A 20,344-nucleotide genomic window follows, 5' to 3' on the forward strand; every position below is an offset into this window, starting at 1 on the left:
CATTAAGGAAACCATGGGGGAGGGATGTTTCCTGCTGTCCTACATGGCGTTGTCTGCCCAGCTGGTACTAGAAACAGGATGTTAAATTAAATAGACCTTTGTTCTGATCCAGCTGGATCAAGAATACATTGGTATTTTCTTCCTGGGAAAATACACCGCTTCCAGACTGAACAGCATTGTGGTTGAAAAAAGCAAAGCGTGGAATGTGGCTGCACACATGGTCGCACCTACTCAGCAACACTTGTTACGTTACTGGTGGCCAACAATCCAGTTCTTTTCTCCTTGCTCATATCACCTGTGACTTTTTGTAGGCTTGTATAATTTAAAACACAAGAACAATGTGCAAGATGTTACCATGTGGTGTTTTTCAAATTTCAACCTGCCAGCCATGCCTTCTTCTGTTCCACTACCCCCAACACTTTCCTGTCCTCCATCCCACCCCACAGTCAGTCTACATTCAATGACTGCTGAGTATGCTCAGTCCTTGTTGAGTGCTTTAGAGACAGTGTGTCTAGATTCCTTAGATCTGTTTATGTACTGTGTAACTCACTGGAGAAGCAAAACAACATAACTGTCAAACCTTACCAGTGATGTGGAGCATGGGTCTTTTTAAAATTTGTTTCATCAGACTGTGATCAATTTATCAGATTCACTTTGTCCTTTGAAAGAGCCTTGTCAGTTTCTCTTCTCCACTTTTGACAGCCAGACATGGAATGATTGAATGATCATCCACACCACTGTGAGACATGGAAATGAATGATGTTTCCTCTCTGTGCAGTGTGGAGCCTTCCTCCCCCAAGATGATGCATGGTTTATTTGGTATAAGGGCGGGGGGGGGGGAGAGTCTAAATGGCAATATTGGTATTACCCCCCTCCCCAGCCTTGAAACAAGCCTGTTTCTCTCTCTATCAAAGCATCTCTGAACCACTGATATCTCAATATTGTGTTGTGGTTATTCTACAAAGTTTGTAAAAAAGGATAAAAATATGATATTTTTTATTTATTTATTTATTTTTGGCTAGGTTAGGTGGATAATGTAATAAATTCTCAGAATACCACTATTGTCCATATGATTAACTCATGAAATAACTCTGCTTGGTAGTGCATCCAGAGCTTGATATAAGAATCTTATTTGTGGTTGTGTGCCTTCAAGTTCTTTCTGACTTATAGCAACCTCAAGCCAAACCTATCATGAGGTTTTCCTGGCAAGATTTGTTTGGAAGTGGTTTGCCCTTCCTTCCTCTGAGGTTGAGAGAGTATGACTTGCCCAAGGTCACCCAGTGGGTTTCCATGGCTGAGTGGGGATTCAAACCCTTTTTTCCAGAGTCTTAGTTCAAAGCTCAAACCACTACAGCACACTGGCTCTCATAAGAGTCTTATACAGAATCTATATACATATACATAGTATAAAAATTGTAATTCTTGTAAAGTTGAGCCAGTTTTGGGGGGAGCTGATATTTTAGCACAAATTAATTACAGTGAGAACAATGGAACAAAGATTGTTGCCTTTATCCTGAAATGGAGCAAGTTTTTGATCCATGTTATAGACTTCAGATATATAGGAGGCACATTTCATAGGGAGTAATTTTTGTGAAAAATTCTTCCTTTTGAAGCCAGTCCTCAACTTCAAAGGAAAAACTCTGAACCAAACCAGCACACATTCAGATAACTGAAGAGGGAAGCAGTATGAAAGACGACATGAAATGTTAGCCCAAGCAAACATTAATGGGATATCTGTACAGAGCTATATTTTAGAGGAATGGATTTCAAGCTTCCTTGAGAAATGATCTGATGTAAACTGACCTGGCACTGAACTTTGTGAAGAACTGATAAGATTTTCTTGCACCTGTTACCTGCACATTCCAATTTTCCTTTTCTGAAATATGTTCACATTGTACCCATACTATTAGACCAGTGGAGACAATTCATATTGGTAGCTTGTGTTTCACTGCCAAGATAAGTACAAATCATAATGGGAAGGCACTCTGTAAATATATGGTTGCACAGGTAACAGACTGTGTGTGTGTGGTTGGCATGCGATTCTATGTTTCATGAGTACAGTAGGTTTAGCAATGAGAAAAACTTGTAAATCTGTAAGAAGAAGAATGGTTATCTGTAAGAAGAACAATCCCTGCCTTGTTTATTCCACAAAAGTTAAAATGTCCTTTATATAATATAAACTTAATCTGTTCTCTTTATTGCTATGGAGGCTTGTTGCTTGCATGTCACAGGGCAGTGAATTTACATTTTAGTCCACACTTCAAAGGAACTATGCATGGTGCTGAATCCTATCTCTGAAATAATTTTAACGCCTTGGATAGAGCTTTTTAAATTCAGTCTAAAACATGGATTGAATTCGCTGCCTCACTGACACTGGAGCCAACAGCCTCCACAAACTCATTGTGCATATGCTGCAGTTCTGTGGAGCACACTGCATGAAAAATTGACTGCAAGTTTATCCTCTTTTTTTGTCATAACGCATGACAATATTAGGTAATGAATTTACATCCTCAGAAATGTAAATGTTTGCAGTGACTATTTAATCTCCATTTCAATTTGATATATATTTCCCCATAATCTAGTCAATTAGTGGTAGTGAAGAAAATAGGTTTTTTTTCCTGCTTCAGACATTTAAAAATTATAGGTCATATGGCACAATCCTCCCTCCATTTTTGCGGGGATCCATTCTGGACACACACACCCACATGTAAAATTATGCATATTCAAGCCCTATTGACTTGAATGGAGGCGTGCCTCTGTGGGGGTATTCAGGTGTGCGCCACAGGCACAGGCCCCACTTTAACCCCCTCTCTATTCACTTCCCATGGATAGTCAAGGGACGCGGACCCCGAGTCCATGAGAATGGAGGGAGGGCTGTATAGAGCCAACTCCCATTGGAAACCAAACTGAGATCAGTATGCTTGTCTTCTCTGCTGGTTTGTAGCCATAAGGCTGAATCCTGTTGGGATTCCCAATTAGAGTAGGCCCATTGAATCAATGGGATTTATGTAAGGATTGACTTCCCATTCAAAAATGATTCAGTGAGTCTACTCTTGTTGATGTTGTATGCCTTCAAGTCATTTCTGACTTATGGCCACCCCATGCTGACCCTATCATGAGGTTTTCTTGGTGGAATTTGTTCAGAGAGGGCTTATCATTGCCTTCCTCTGCAGCTGAGAGAGAATGTGACTTGCCCAAGGTCATCCAATGGGTTTTCATGGCCAAGCAGGGATTCGGACCTTGGTCTCACAGAGTCCTGGTCCAACACTCAGACCAGTTGGAATAAGCAACAGGATTAGTTCATAACCATTAGCAAGGGTTCCATGTTAATTTTGGTTTGGTCAATGTTTTGTTGGTGGGATTACATTTAAATATCTGAAGATGGAATGAGTATTTCATCCTTAATTGATTGACTGCAGGATTCAGTTATATTAATCATTCTCAGAGGAGAAACTACAATTTTTCATCCCTATCTCAATAGTCATTTGAGATTTTGTCTAGTTTGGTCCAGAAAAACAGGTGTTAGGAAACATGTCTATTAGACAGGCACAATTGTCAGAGAGACGGGATTGCCTGTGGCTCCCTGATGATTGGGGCTGTTTCTGTGTGAAGTGTGAAACAGCACTTATTTTAGCCTCAGTATACAAGTGCGTTTTTCCCTGAAGTTTGCCAACACTCTTTCATATATATTTTTAAGAAAAACAGTAACATTTTTTCAGCATTATGTTTACCAGTGAGAGCTGTCTTCTCAAGCAAAAACTGAACAGATTTGACAGCAGCTGTGCGGAGGACACAGCTAGCAGTTCCATGGTGGGGGAGGATGTACAACTTGATAAGCAGCCCTAGAAATCCAGTCACCCACACCAGAAGAGAATATGAAATGTCAGTAGGAAAAAAAATATGAACAATGAGCAGTTTTTAGATGCTGCTGGTTGAGGCCGTGGCGCTTTGCACCATTATGAGTGAGACACCACAGTCTGAACCAAGGGTCTTCTGTTGAATGTTGGCTTTTCAAGGAATATCTGTTGAGAAGCCTGATGGCTTTCTTTGTTTCTCCAGTTCATGTGCATTATGATTTTGGGAGAGGAAAAGATTTGGATGTATATAAACTCTTTCTCTTAAAACAGACAGCGTGAAGAACCAGCAACCATTCTTTTAAAGGAGGGGTTTTAAACATGCAGAGCTGAAACTGCTGTGTAAATATGTAAGAGGAAAATTCAATACATATGAGCACCCCAGTGTGCTTTAATATTTACTCTTCTCTTTGCATGGTGGCTCTGCTGGAGCTTTGCTCCAGTTAACAAGGTGGGTCTTTGGGATGTTACTGATGGACACCAAACCTCCTTGATAAAATGAAAGCACGTAACTGAAAAGGGGCATCAAGGAGAAGGTTAAAACACACCAAATAGTCTGAATGTCATCCATGATTCTGTTCAGGGTTAGCTTGTTGTTGTTGTTGTTGTAAGCTGCTGTCAAGTTGACTTTGACACATGGCAACTCGATGACTAAGACACCCCTGAGCCCCTCTGTCCTCAACTGCTCTACTCAGGTCCTGAAGGCTCAGGACTGTGGTTTCCTTGATTGAGTCTATCCATCTGGCATAGGGTCTACCTCTCTTCTACCTTCCCCAGTATCTTTGTCTTTTCTAATGAGTCATGCCTTCTCATGATAGGTCCAAAGTATGACAGCCTCAGTTTAGTAATCTTGTCTTCCAGGAAGTGTTCAGGTTTGATTTGTTCTAAGACCAATTTGTTTATCTTTTCCGCTGTCCACTGTACCCTTACCACTCTTCTCCAGCACCACATCACAGATTAATTGATTCTCTTTCTATCGGTTTTCTTCACTGTCCTGCTTTCACTTCCAAACGCAGTGATGGGAAACATGAGGGCTTAAACGATCCTAACTATAGCATTCAGTTTTACACCTTTGCACTTCAGTATCTTGTCTGGTTATTTCATAGCTGCCGTTCCCAGTCCTAGAAGTCTCCTTGCTTACATAGGCCTAATTGTGCTCATTGTGCACGGCATTCAAGTTTGTTAACAACATTGACAATCAAATTGAAAATAAATGCAATTAAAAACTAAACCAGGTTAAAATACAATTAAAAATAAATCGATGAGAAACAACAGCCCCCTTTAGTTAAAACCTAGCTTAATGCCAATGTTCTGTCTGAATAAAAGATCTTTGCTTTCCAGGAGAAAGACAACAAGAAAGAGAGGGATTGTAATGTGCCAGCATCTACTGGCAGTTGGATTATCCCATCACTAACTGCAATTTAGGGGAGAGATGGGGATTATGGCTGGAAAGAGAAATGTAAAACTTCACCTATCCACATGCTGTGGTCCTATTAAAACATAGGTACACTGAATACTGGTTAAATTATTCATATGTCAGGTTCTCTATCCACTGTCTGCTTGTTGTGACAGCCATTTCATCAGGCTGCAGAAGAGAGAAGAGAGGAGGAACAGATCCATTTGATCAGTTCTGCTGAGGGTACAATGACTTCTGGCTCCTTTTCTCCATTAATTGTATCCACTTCTACCCCACTGGTATGAGAACATCTTGAAAATCAAAGATCTGATGCCTGACATCCAAACCCCTTTTGTCTTTTAGAATGTGAGCCTAAGGGCAAGAACTGCTTTATGATTAATTTTTGCAAGCTGCCCCAGGAGTCTTTTTTTTAAAAAGTTAAATAGAGCCAGTATGGTATAGCATTGGACTATGACTCTGGAAATTAAGGTCTGAATCCCTGCTCAGCCATGGAAACCCACTGAGTGACCTTGGACAAGTCACTTTCTCTCAACCTCAGAGAGAGGAAAAAGCAAGCTCCCTCTGAACCAATCTTGCTAAGAAAACCCCACAATAAGTTCACCTTAGAGTCCCCATAAGTCAGAAATGACTTGAAGGCACACAACAAAAACAGTAGATTAGTGGTGACACTGGGCTGGATGTGTGTAGGGTGTGTGGACCTGATACTATCCTGGCACTCTGGGCCCAGCAAGCCAAGGCAATGGGTGAGGAGGGGCGAGCATGCATGTATACATGCGCACACCCTTCCCGCCTTTCCTAGTACTTTGGTTGGCTTGTCAGAGCCAGCCAGGGCACGAGGGAAAGAGGAGCAAACATATATGCCCCTTCCATGTTCCCAGTGCCTCACATGTCATCCCCCTCCCCAGTCTTCGATGGGCACTTGGAAGCTGGAAGCCACTGCAGTAGATATTCTTCAGATAAATCAGTCTGGGCTGCAGCTTGGTGCATACTTCGGATAAAGCTGATTAAAAGAGGGGGTTAATTTTTGATTAAATATGAGAAGGAGGAACAAAGTACAAATGGTTATATTTTCTGAAGGTTCTGCATAAATAATAAGTGATTAAGATATTTTTCTTCTCTGCTCTGAAAGACATGCATTCACAGAGAAGCCATGAAATGAAAACAGTCAACTGGACTCAGTGTGTATATGTGTGCATATGTGTGTGTCACCACCATAGTTCCAACACCATAAAACAAATACAACTGAAACATGACATGGGTATTTAAGAGGAACCTGGGGTTGTGACTTTTAAGAGATTTTATTATTTTTAAGAAATTAATTTTCAAAAAATCTGTCATGCCCTGCCTCCAGAAGCTAGGCCTATCCTCTGAGTCTGAGGAAGAGGCTTAGAGCCTACGAAACATTCCAGGACTGCAGCCACTTCAGCAGCCTCTGGAGGCAAGCCTACAGCCAGTACCAGGACCAAGTTCCCAGGAGCAAAGTTTCCCTCTACCCGAGCCAGACTTACCAGTGCCTACTCGAATAGTGTGGAAGTAGGCACTCCCACACCAGGACAATGCAGGACAATGGCATTCGCTATGGTTAAGAAACAAGCTGCTTACAGGGAGCACCTGTGAGACACAGACGGGCTATGAATAGCCCAGCACCTTCCTTGGTCCATTATAGTTGACAACCATCCATGCTTGGGAGACACCTTGCTATTGCCTTGTACATTGACTGATTGCCTGTTTGGAACTCTGCTTGGACCTGGACTACTCTCAGATTTTCCCCTTTGGACCTGCTGTATATGACTGACTGAAGCCTCTTGATGAACCTGGACTGGATTATATGACCACTGCTTTTGCTACCAATGACTTGGTGAGACAAGCTTCCTTTCTCTCCCTCTCTCAGTGCTTGAAACACTGATACTTTTGACTGCTGGTTTAGCTCCCAAGGGTAAAACAGGCCAAAATCTTCCTGTAGTCTGCGATACAATCCTCAGTCACTAGGTGCCAGGCTTTCCCTAACCAGGAGTGGCAAAGCTGTTGGCAGGTGTCAGGACCTCTAGCACCTCCAAAGTGGTCCTTTCTTCTGTAGGGCCCTTAAACATTCAAACCATTGGGGAGGGGAAGAAACACTGTTGTTGGCTAGTAGAGGTTGAAGAAGGAGAGCACAGGGGAAAACTTAATGGACACTGAGGTGAATGGAAAAAAAGATGAGTGACAAGGAAAAAAGGTGAAGGGACAAAAAAAAAAGAGAGGGGGGAGAGAAAGCTCTGGGGAAGACAAAAAGTCTCCTAATCACAATCTAAAACCCTGGGATGATTACTGTGGCAGAAAGAGAGAGAAAGACCAATGAGGAAAAAGAAGAGAGAAGAAGAGAAACAGCACTGCTAAGTGGATGAAACACAAGTGGAGAAGGCCACAATTGGTCAAGTGAGTACAGGCTGAATGAGGACCAGGGTAGAGAGAAAGACATCAAGAAAGATGACTGTTGGGTAAGGGAAGGGAAAGAGCACTAGGATGTGCTGAGGTATTAACTGAGTTTAAATCCAGGTAAAGCTGGTACTCCTGCTCAGCCATAATATCTGCTAAAATGCCCTTGATTCACAAGATCAAGAATATTACTGAGTAAAAGAAGGAAGGCCACATGCTAGATGGAAAGGGATTACAAGTATGGGTTTTCAAGAGCTGGACAGAGGCGTGGAGGACAGAGGGTCTTGGTGATGTCTCATCAGCAGAGTCGCCATGGGTCAAGATCAATGCAACGGCAATTAACCACCACAACAAAAAGCTCCCAATAATTCCATGTTGGCTGGAAAACAGAGCTCACCTGTATACCTTCTGTCCCTTTTATTCCCACCCTGAGGATCTATTCATACTATCTGGAAGAGTCTGGGAGCTGTAATCTAAAACATCTAGAGACCATTAGGATGGGGTTCTCATAAGCCCTGAATAACTGTTATTAGGTACACAGATGGTAAATTTAATGATTCGTGAAATCCATGAATTCCTGAATATAGGGCTTTCCCAAGATGTGGGTGTGTGGGGGCTGTTGTCTTAAAAACAGCAAATAAAAATTGCTGAAAAATTACGATCAACCTTTGTTATCACTCTGTCACACTGCAACAAAACACAGGAAATAATGAAACCATTTAAGCAAGGGAAACTGCATAATAAGACAAAAAACAAGCATGGATGGCTTTTGATTGTCCACCTCCACTTTCCCCAACACTTTTTTCAGGTTTGCTTTGTATTGAACACTTAACACTTTCTGACATGTGCTAATGAAGGAGTAGGAGAAGGAATCAAGTGGGCTGTTTGCAGAAAGAAAGGCTGTGTTGAGACACAGAGAAATCAACAAAAGGGACACTGGAGGATGAGAAAGGGAAAGTTTCAAACCCAGCAACAAACAACAGTGTTTGTCCTGGCATGAAAGAGGGTGTGATGCTGATAAGCGAAACCCTTACTGGTGTTTACAAAAGCCATGATATGCATACTTACCCGGGAGTCCCATTATATCATTGTGGTTTCCAGTGCAACTTTTTCTTTTGCTCATCAAATAGGGACCCAATTTTAGTTAAAATTGTCAGGGAGAAGCTGAACAACTTAAAAAAAAAAATCTGCAGATTTATTCTGGGTATAGATTACACATGGTCAAGTATCCATAATTCCCATTAATTTCAAGGGGAAGGATAATTAAAAACATGCTTCTCCAGATCACTAAAATTAATGGGATTTAATAGCTAAGTTTGGCTGGAGTATAACCTTCATCTAGGCCAATTTAGACAGACAGAGCAGATGCAGGCATATTTACGTCTCTTGCACAGGACATTGGTTCAATAAAACATGAACTGAACCACGTTGTTTTGGATTTTCAGTGACATAAAAATAAAACTGTATCCATTTGTTCTCAAATGTGGAAAAGGATAAATTTTGCTCTTCTGCTTTGCCAACATCTGACATTTATCTGAAGTTTTTTTTTTAAAAGCACTTCTTTCTTCTTAATAAATGCTGACAAATAGCAGGGCCAAGTTTTACATTTGTTTCCTGAATATGTGCAGACCATGAATATAAATCCCTTATGGATGCACAACTCTAGATTATGTGACTATGTACAGACTGTGAATATGAATCTGCTACAGATGAGTAACTCTAGGTTATGTATCCATGACTGTGATATACAATTCCAGATATATTTGGTTGGATCTGGACTAAGAGTCCACTTCTATAGTTGTCTAAGTGGGTTCAATGAAACTTATTTCCTGCATTCTAGATCCAATTAGCTCATAACTCATTGCATATATGGAAATATATAATCCAGACTTTCAGGCTATTCTCGATTATTCTAAAGATCAGTCCGAGGTAGAACAAAAGCCAAGCCAGGGACTAGGGAAGCAATGTTGGTGGAAGGAGCGTATGCTGATGATGGGATATCTAGTTGCAAGGGAAAAAGGATCAATGCCATGCCACTGGCCAGTGCATGGAAAAGTTACTTGGGGAACTGAGAGATGTAGTCCAAAAAGCAACTTTTCCAAGTAATGATCTTTGCGAGGCACAGAAGCTCTACCCAACAACAAACCATCTTATGCAGGAATTGTTTGTTTATAGAACAACAAATGCCAGAAGTAGTCAATACTTTACTAAAATATAGAACAAAGGCAATTAAACATAATCATACACTTAGGAAGCCATATTTTGTTCCAGATATAGTGTCCTTTTTGATGAGTCTTCCTCTTCAACAAACCATGTAACCTATTTACATAGGTAAAAAGTATCGATTTTTAATCAAGAATTCTTACTACACTTAACACAAAATTAAGACTATTGTAATGTGTCTCTATGTCTCGTGTCTGGCTTTGCTTCGCGAACGAAGATTCAGGAAGGACTCATCCCGCACAAAATGTAATTTGACTAGTTCCACTGGCGTTTTGTGAAAAGAAATCTAGCCATCAAAAAGAATCTTTCATCATAAAATTCAAAAACTCAAAAGAAAGGTTTATGTAGGACATAAAATTTTATTCTGAAATGATCTCTGGCCACAACAATAAATGTAACAAATATTCACTAAAATAGTCTTAACTCTTGTCATCAGCTATACAATACATTAAGTATCATAAAACTGGCCACAAGGATTAAAACCCCCTACAACATATTTAATGTGAAGTGGGGCTGTGAAAACAGCAGCGTTTCACACAAAATTTTACATACATATATACACAATCCACATTCAATCTTTTTTTTTTCACATGTTTTCAGTACACACAGTTGCAGCATATTACAGTCACGTGTCTAAGTTGTTGCTCGGTTTTTAAAAAAAATGAAAAAATACCCCAATGTACACCTTAGACATAATTGTAGCAGTTCAACTGAGCTGAGTAAATACAATGACTTTAAAAATATTTGTATTTCATAGAAGAGATGTATATGCCCCTAGAAACAACGCAATACACAAATGCTTTCTTTATTTCAATGCTACCATTATTTCAAGTGGGCAATGCTGAAATCTTTACTGACACAGAAACCTTTTTTTATTTTATTTTTTTAAAAATGAATTTATAATACTAGCCAACTATTTCTGATCGGGGGAAAAGGTTTATGAAAAACAGACAGAATCAAAAGAACTCTGACATGTGTCTAAAGAGCCCAATACAGCCTGTTGCTACACAGTTCCCCAAGCTCTGTTGCTATCCAGTCTCCATTCACTTCAATGCCAGCTGCACATGGTTTTGTGCAAGCTTCATTCTAATCAATGGCAAAAGCCATGAAGCACTTTTTAATAAAAGGAAGAAAGGAAGAAAAGAAAGACATTCTTTCAGAGTGCTTCATGACCACCAAGCACCCAGCAAAGTAAAAGTGGCATTAAATGCCTTTGCACCCAATTTGTAAAAATCCCTGGCCACATTTTATTGGAGCCAGACACATAGAAAAGGAATGCACTTTGGTTCATACCAAATGCCCTGGGATTAATTCTTACTATAAAATTAAAGAGTTTGAGGTAATTTATTTTCCTTTTTGCAAATACAGTTGATTCTGTCTAGTGCTGTTGTAACAAAAAAGAAATTAGTTCTTTAAAAAATATTAGTCTGATGTTAAAGTTACAGCTAACTACTATGAAATGCCATCTTTAACCTTTGAAGGAACATGAAAATTCTTACAACAGAGTATTCTGTCTCTGCTAAGTAGTACGATTGCCTTATGATCTATATTAAGGCCTTGTAAATGCCGGGCAAAATCAACCAGAAACATCTCCTGCTGCTGCCCAAATGAAATAAATGAGAATCATCCCAGAACACAGTCTAGTAGAACTATCATTAATTTCACTGCAGAAAAACCACTGCAGGGATGTCTCTTGGTGGATTATGCTCAAAGGGACATTATTAAAGACAAATGTGGTATTTTAAAAAAATAGATTTCAACCTTACTACATAGCATAGCATTCAAAGAGTTAAAGAGACAAAGTTGCATGCTCCATAACATGGTGTTGTTTATAACAAAAGGCACATTGTTAACATCAAGGGCACAATTGTATCCTCCATGGTTCTTGCATGCGTCTTGCACTCTGTTGTCCCCTAGCTGTACCACTACACTGAAGCAGCACATTATCCAGCACTCCAGTGGGTGCAAGAATGGGCAGAATGAAACTGCATAAAGACAATACCGTGCTGTTTCTACTTCTGCAAAGAAGCTCAGATGTCCCCAGACAACAGTAACATGTGAGACTAAGCAAAGTTTCCAAGCCAACATCTATTAGCCCAACTAATTAGAGCCCTTAAAAACATAATCAAGACAAAACAAGATGCAAGAGCCTTTAATTTTTTCTTTTTTCCTTTCCTACTTTCTCCTTACTCTTGTCAAGATATAAAGAAGCTATAATACAGAATACTGCCAAGTCACTGAAAACTCTAGAGGGGTTGTCTCTTTTCATATAAAAGAATACAGGAGAGATTTCATTATATGAGAATTAAAAAAAATAGTTCTGCACGCTGTATTTTGGCCTAAAAGTTTCCGGTAGCATTATGAATATGGTCAGTCATAAATGCACTATTGGCATTGAAAATCTGCTTGTTTGAAAAAGGTAAAATTAATCATTTTAGCTGATGGATATTGTGAGTCTTCCATGTCAGTTTATGTTAACATCTTGGAACTTGGTTGAACAATAAAATGGATGCATCCATTTATTTAAATACAATGAATGGGCTTTCTTTGGGGTCTGGAGAGTAAACCACAGGTTCATCCAGAACATGTACAGATACCGATGCACTCCTGCATCTATCAGATTTCCACACATGCAAGAGATTCCTAATTTCAATAGAGGATGTAGTTCTCCAGACAGAACTTATGAGGATTGCCTTGCCATATGAGTAAATAGGGAAGGCTGCACATACAGTATATAAATTTTATGTGAGCATTGGGATCAGCACCACAGAAAACAACTAATCATCATGATAAGCTATGGATACTTCGATCCCAAAGCCACTTTTACTATCACACACACATATTGCATAGCCACACACACTACAAAATGGTGTACATTTAATACTATAAATAATTCAGTATTGTTTGGAGACAAAGAGTTACATATGCAAAAAGGGGACATTAAGTGTTAGTAAATTGTCAAAGATGAATAAGTATCTTCTTTCAGTCATAAATTATTTGTCAAGGAGAAGCGTCTCTTCAGCTTTTTTTTTTTTTTTTTTGCTGGTTTTTTTCTTTTTGGCAAGTAGTGTTTCCTGAGAATTCCTCATTTGTTATTTATGCCCATTTCCAACACTGAAAGTTAACAAAAACATGTAAATTTTATTTAAAAGAAATTGACCGGAAACTTTCTTGGCCTCTCTGGGGACCATGCTTTAAGTAGTTAAAAGACATTTTTACAATGATTATAATTAGATTTGTGCATGTCAACAGTTATGAACATTATTCATGAAACTTTCTGCTACCAAACCATATTGCTCCTTATTCTACCATCCACAGTCCTTTCAATTGATGCCTGAACCTCCTTATAACTCTTCAAATTTCAATCAATGCATATGTGACATTGATTTTAACATTTTCCCCCCTTTGGAAAACAACCTTGCAGAACTAGATTCTGTGTATTTGCTCCTCTCTGGAGAGTAATCTCAGTCATGTGTGAGTCTTGACCATCTTTTCCCATGTAAAGACAGCAGTAAGTGTATTAGGTTGAACTACATTTATCTGAAAATGGTATCTACCTAATCAGAAATTTGCCTTTCTAGTACAGAAGAAATAGTTGCACAGACCCAAAGTGTCCTACCGCAAGAACAGCCTGTTTCCCACAGTTACGAGAAGATGGTGACAACTTATTTCAATGAGAAGAATGCATACACACAAAACAGAATAATATGCAGCAATGTCTACTCTTCCCTTCAATGTTTTCAATAACTATCAGCATAAAGAATAACACAAAATTGCAATTGTTTTCTGATTTTCTGCATGTACAAGCTTCTCAAGTTTACCAGAGTTGTGAAGGACATCCTAAAATGAATTTATTTGTACAGTTGCTTTACTTCTTCATTTTCCTTGTACACTAAAACAGATAAAAGCCTCATTTGTACCAGTCAATACTTGGACAAAGTATTCAATAAATCTGCAATATCCTTCATAAAGAAGGACACAGAAACTGTAGTTCTATTGATTACTGGAACCTCTAAAAGACATTTCCTTAATTATTCAAGTAATACCTCTAGAAGATAATGGCAGTCCTACACAATACAATTGTTGTGGGAAACATTGGCATCACAAGGTTTTTTCCAGCAACAAATACACAAAATGCCGTTGTTCAACAAAATGTTGAAGTAACGTATGAACATGCACACTTGTTTGAACACTCTTGCACCTACGTGTGTGAAACCTGATTTGACCCACATTTTCCAGTTATTTCTACAGGAGTGCTTAAACATTTATCTCACAACAATTGTAGCAGAGAAGCAGAGCTCTATTATTTAGATAGTACATTGCTTTTTAGGTTTTTCATTAAGAAACCCCCAGCTAGGTTATATAAAGAGCTAAATTATGTTAGACTTTGAAATTTAAATTGACTTGAAGGTATGGTAAGTCAATGAGGTTTTAATCTATCAGACAGGTCAAATTCAACAGCATGTCTATCAAGTGAACAGAATGAACCCAGTGGTGCTCTTGCACAGGCTGCATTTAATCTAATAGCTGTACCCAGCAAAATTCCCTGGAGAACTGTGCCGGAAAATGGTCTCTGAAAAATAAATAAATTCTGAAATGTATGCAGAAGTTTGGAAAGATCTTGGTTCAGATCAGGTGGGTCTTCTGAGCAGACAATGCAAAGATTCCTCTTTCAGGCAGACAAAGAATGCAAGGGAGAATAAAAGGACCCAAATGTGCATATCACAGGTTTGAATGCTTATAGATCAGGCACCAAATATTTTGCTTCAAACAAGTTTGGCTTTCATAACCACAATTTTAGAGTAGTATTTTTTCACCCCATTTTTATTCCGCTTTCCACTTTGTTTTTAAACACACAATCTACTACCCAAATATAGATGTTAGACCATTTCTGAAGAATGTTTTGCTCATATTTAGAGATGTAATCACATTTTTCTTAAAGACAATTGTAAAGGTTACTGAGTTTATTTCTGCATACTTGCAGAAAAATTACTGGAAGGCCTGCTGGACTTTGGAAATGAATGCACATACATTACACCACCTTGAACTACACTCCTCTTAGTCCTATGTCAAGATTTGGAATTCTAGTGTGATTACTTCATCAAGCCAAACACTAGGCCTCAAGCCCAGTCTTGGCAAAAAAGTAAATGCAATAAAATAATCCAGGTTTCATTTCTGGAGTAAAATCAGCTCATTTTGTCCATTGTGTTAAATTGGATCCTCAGTTTTATGAACAAAACCTACAAATTTGCCAGAATAAAAGTGAATTAAACATAGATGTTAATGCAAGAGTTGAAACCCACAAAGGGTGAATTACTTGTATGCATCCCAATTATCCACAGCCTGTTTTTAAAAACATAGCATGTGTAAAACTGAACTGTTTTGGGATCTTGGATACCTATAATAATGGACCTAAATGGTGACAGATGGAGAGAGGATCAGTGGTCAAACCTATAAGAGATCACAGACTGACTATTTAGCAGCCAGGCACTAGGACCATTAGACCCCCACATCACCACACTGCATAAAAAGCTGGTGGTATAGAATAAGTCTGTGCAAAACCAGAATAAAACATTAGGGATTAACAACATTGGGCCCTTCAAATGCTGGTACTCCATTTAGGAAAATATCATATTACACTGTTATAGCAGTATTATTCTACTTTAACTGCTATGGCTGCTCCTTGTGAAATCCTGGGATTTGTAGTTTAGGGAGGGGCATTTATAATATTCAGCCAGAGGGCTCTTAGGCTTTACTAAACTACAACCCCCAGAATTACACAGGAGGCAGCGAAAGCAGTGAAAATGGAATAACACTATAAGAGTGTGGTGTGATATTATAGTCAGTTTTAGCTGGCACAAATAATGATGAGGGACAGTGGGAGTTGTAGCCTAACAACGTAAATGGGCCACAAATTGACCTCCCCTACGTTAGAAAATAATAGTTTCCATATGTATAGCTATATGCAACACTAAGATTGTTGTTGTTTTAAAAAAAACCCAATCTTTATGAGTACAGTGCCTTTATTAGACCCATGCCTTCCATGATGACCAAATCAGGCAAGCAGGGGGAAAGATTGTTCTGACTACTGCAATGTCAAGTCAGCTTTCCCCACAGCCTCTTTCACTATGCCTCCTAATTTTTGTAACATTTTGCCCACTGAAGACATCTGGACCTATTAAAAGTTTCAATACATTTTTAAAATTCCAATCTAAGATGAGTTTCTGTCCATAGAGACCCCAGAGCAATGGCAGACAATTGTAGTCCAAAATATCAAAAGGCCACTGAGTTGTGCATCTAACCAAGAGAGTGTTGTCTTTTTTGTCAGAAGAGCACGGATGGCCTTCCTTGCATGTCAGTTGCTGCTTGCATTCTATCCGTTTTGACCTCTGGGTTTTCCACACTACACAATTATAGAGCTATGTTCCACTTTGACTGCCAAGACTACATCCTGTAGAATCCTGGACTTGTAGTCTGGTGAGGCACTAGAGCTCTCTGACTTAAGTTCACAACACTCCTCCTTAAAAATGCAAATCCCAGGATTCCATAGGATGTCGCATGACTTTCTGAAGTGGAATATAGTACAGTAATTGTGCAGTGTAGAAGCACTCCACTGAATTCCATATAGTCTTTTTCACATCTCCTATCCACAGAGTGTAGAACAGTCACCTCTCTACAAAACTAACAGCAGAACAGGTCTACTGTTGATTGTTACAGTTAAGTAAATCTTCAGTGGGACTTAGTTAGGAATACATAGCCCTGATGCCTAAGGAATTTATACATTTCAGGTTTTAATTCCATATATATCTACCTAGAATTATGTTCCATTACACCGAGCAGGTCATGCAGAGGATTGCTCTGCCCAGTTCACAGATGTGCCAAATAGTATAGTGTTAAATGCCACATCACAAATTATACCTTCTTAAGTTTAGACTTGATAAGTAAGCATCGCATATATTTAACTTTTTTTCAAAATTTCCACTCCATCTCCTGGACACCTTACATGGAACAGCTGAGTGGAGTAAGGAGTAAACACAGGGACAGAGGTATAAAAAGTTACTGTTTTGGTCTACAACTCCTAAAATCTCCTGTGTCGACAAAAGTATTCTGGAAGTTACAGTCCATAAGAACAACTTTTCTAAGTTCTGCACAATGACTAGTATGAGTGTGCCAGATGGAAGTGCCTTTTAGGGATACAAACTTTTTACTGTTATATAATAAATATTTATAGGAAGTACAGTCTCTCTTCCTAATGTGCGGATCTGACATCCGCGCCCTTGGAAATACGCGGAGGGGTGACCTCTGATACTTGCAATGGCGCGTGCAAGCACGAGCCTCCATTTTTGCAGGGGGGTCCGCAATGGATCCCCATGAAAACGGAGGACCAACTATATATATTATGCATAAATCCAGCAGTTATCCATATTCTGAACGCAACATCTATAGCCATATGGAATCTTACTTGTATCCCTGAATGTTTTCTGTATCACCAAAAGAAAAAAAATGCAGGGAGATGTTTGTAGGATTGGTTTCTAGTGCTAGAATGAAAACAAACATAAAGGACTAGGAAAATATTAAAAATCCACTCCAGGTAAAAGCCAATATGAACTATGGGGTGGGGCAGGGACACAGACCCCCCTCCCCATCAAGCTATTATGTATGATGGTTAGGTCATAACCAGTGGCCTGCCACTGACACTATTATTATTGTGCCACACTAATCCCATAGTAAGGCTATTATTTATAAGAAAAAACATTTCCTTTAAAAAAAGTGTAAAAACTTAAAGCATTGTCCCCATGTTATTTTTTTTTATAAAATCAAAACCAACTTTTCTTACACATTTAAAGTGAGTACTGAAAAAATACAAATGTTTAAAGTTACCAAGCAAATAAAAATAGAAATCTGAGCTACTTTTTCATATGAATAAGGCTCAGTGATGTAATATCTCTTGTATGTTTATTTATCAGCATCGGATTATTCAAACTCAGCTAACAAGTTTTGGCAATACTGTCCTTTGCTGAATATTCCCATTGGCATCTGTCATCTGTGCCAGATTAGTCCTCAGTTTTGAAGCTGAGTTTGAAGTTGGAGGTAACTTGGAAATTGACGTGATAGCACCAGTGCTTTCTGTTATTCTTTTTGCTGATGTCTTCTCCCCAGTTGGAGGTTTTGGCAAACGCCTCCTTAGCCAGGGATGCCGTAAAGCCTGACCCGGTGTCATGCGCAGGGAAGGATCCCACTCTAAACACTGTTTCAAGAAGTCAAGGAAGAGGGGATCATCACATCCTTTGAGTGCACTCCCCCACTCACGGCTCTCTGGTGGACCACGCAGTTTGCCCCTCCGGGAACGACCACCATTGAGCACTACAGATCCATCAGACAAGGTAGTAACGGTACAGTATCGAGGATAACCCTTTGAGCTCACAAAGTTTTTTGCTCTTTTGGATGAATCTAATAGTTTCTGGGAAGGCATACCCAACAGTTCTATCATACAAGCTAGCTGATCTCCTTCATCTTCTCCCGGTAGGAGAGGATAACCTGTCAAGAGCTCAGCCAGAATGCAACCAAGGCTCCACATATCTATGGGCATCCCATATCGAGCACCAAGGATGACTTCTGGAGCACGGTAAAAGCGTGACTGAATGTATGTATAGACCCGCTGATGTTCATAACAACTAGAGCCAAAATCGATAACTTTAATCCCACTCCTACCCTGTTGCTTCAACAGAATGTTCTCTGGCTTAAGATCACAGTGAATGATTCTATTTTTGTGCAAAGCATCCAAGCACTGCAAAATGGAGTGGGCAAACTTGCGAACCAACGGCAGGCTAAACCCCTGAAATTTGTTTTTCTTGATGAGCTCATAAAGGTTCATACTCAGCAATTCAAAGGTCATACAGATATGGTTGCGGAATGTGAAATTTTCCAGCATATGTATCACATTCATGTTGTTATCCTTATCCTGCTTTTTTAGGTGCTCCAAAATCCTGATTTCTTCAGCAGCCTGGCGGTGAAAACGCTTTTCATTTCTCACCATTTTCAGGGCTATGTGTTGATGCATCTTGTGATCGTAGGCCTTTACTACTTGCCCAAAGCTCCCTTTTCCTATAACCTTCAGGACTTCATATCTGTACGATATATGATCATGAGGAACTTGTATATAAGAGCCCTGGTCATCATCGTATCCATTATTGTTTGGACCACCAATTACACCTTGTCTTTTCTTTGCATTTGGACCCAAAAAATATATTTCAGGGTAACTGAAGATCTCATGATGTTCATAGGCAGTTAGCTTTTGCACATATTGCTTCATGGCTTGCTCAGGTGTCATCAGAGAGGCTTTCAGCTTGCCGGGCCCTTCAGACTTTAATGAGCTGACACTCCCTTGCCGCCTATGAGCAATGTCCAGTAGTCTGTCTTGAGCCACTGGCAATCCTGATTTTGCTACTGTTGTAAGCCCATTGGGTTGCGTTGTCAGGACCGTCCTTTTGTTGCTGTTGTCTTCAAACAGCTGCTGAACCTGGACCTGCCCATGGCTTGTAACGTGGAGGTGCTCATTCATTGTGTGCTTATTTCCACCAACCTAAAATAAAAAGCACAGTTTTCCCATTAAGAAAGAGGAGAACAAGAAGGAAGAGTTCCCAATGTATATTAAACAGAACTTTTCTTTTTTCCATTATCCAATTCAGTGATAAATGTAACTGGGCTGGATCCAGACCACCAGTGAGTACAATTTCACCATGGGACTCTCCTGCTGGAAAAAGCAGGGAGACATGTTTCCTTCCTGCAGCTTGCTGGGGTCCCAAAAGCTACTTCAGAGAATCTGGGTACTTTCTTGAACAGCATGGAAGGTAAAGTTCATACATATATGGGGAACATGTGGCACTCCAGATGTTGTCAGATGGCAAGTCCCATCAGACTTAGTACAAAGGAAGACTGATGCACTTTATAGTACAACACCATCCAGAGGGCTATATCTTCCTCATCCTGTCTTAGGCCTTGCAAGGGGAAGTGACAAAATTACGTCCCTCTCTTCTGGAAGAAACCTATACTGACTCTCAATCTATTCCATACTGTTAATGCATCCAACCTGTGGTACCAAGGACCCACTGCAATTAGCCTGGTAATGGTTTTTAATCCCAGAGATTGTGTTTCTGCAATGTTTTCCTTACTTAGTCATTTGGTTATTTATTTAACATGTAACATATCTAACCCTAACTCAGGGTAATTTTTCCAGTCCAGCTCCAAATACATCTAAAATAACAACACAACAAAACTATGCTTCAGGTAGGGATAGACAGCGTAGTCTACAGTCTAATCTGCACTGTAGAAATAATGCAATTTAAGACTCCTTTAACTGCCATGGCTCAATGCTATGGAATTCTGGGATTTTTAGCTTTGTCAAATATTAGCCTTCCCCGTAAAAGCTGTGGTG

The 20,344-nt window shown here is 39.6% G+C and overlaps 1 protein-coding gene across 3 annotated transcripts in view; it reads right to left on the reverse strand.

The window, feature by feature from the left end:
• Positions 1-10,202: 10,202 nt before the first annotated feature.
• The window catches only part of DYRK2 (dual specificity tyrosine phosphorylation regulated kinase 2), a 32,907-nt gene continuing 22,765 nt past the window's right edge, over positions 10,203-20,344 (reverse strand). For all 3 annotated transcript variants that reach the window (XM_089524162.1, XM_089524164.1, XM_089524163.1), the window contains one exon: positions 10,203-19,492. In XM_089524162.1, the coding sequence (XP_089380288.1) occupies positions 17,894-19,492 (1,599 nt within the window). In that variant the 3' untranslated portion in view covers positions 10,203-17,893. The remainder of the gene's footprint in view (positions 19,493-20,344) is intronic.

Source organism: Sceloporus occidentalis, unplaced genomic scaffold, assembly GCF_023333645.1.
Source record: "Sceloporus occidentalis isolate IW3139 unplaced genomic scaffold, rSceOcc1.0.p SCAF_5, whole genome shotgun sequence".
In the NCBI taxonomy this organism is placed as follows: Eukaryota; Metazoa; Chordata; class Lepidosauria; order Squamata; family Phrynosomatidae; genus Sceloporus; species Sceloporus occidentalis.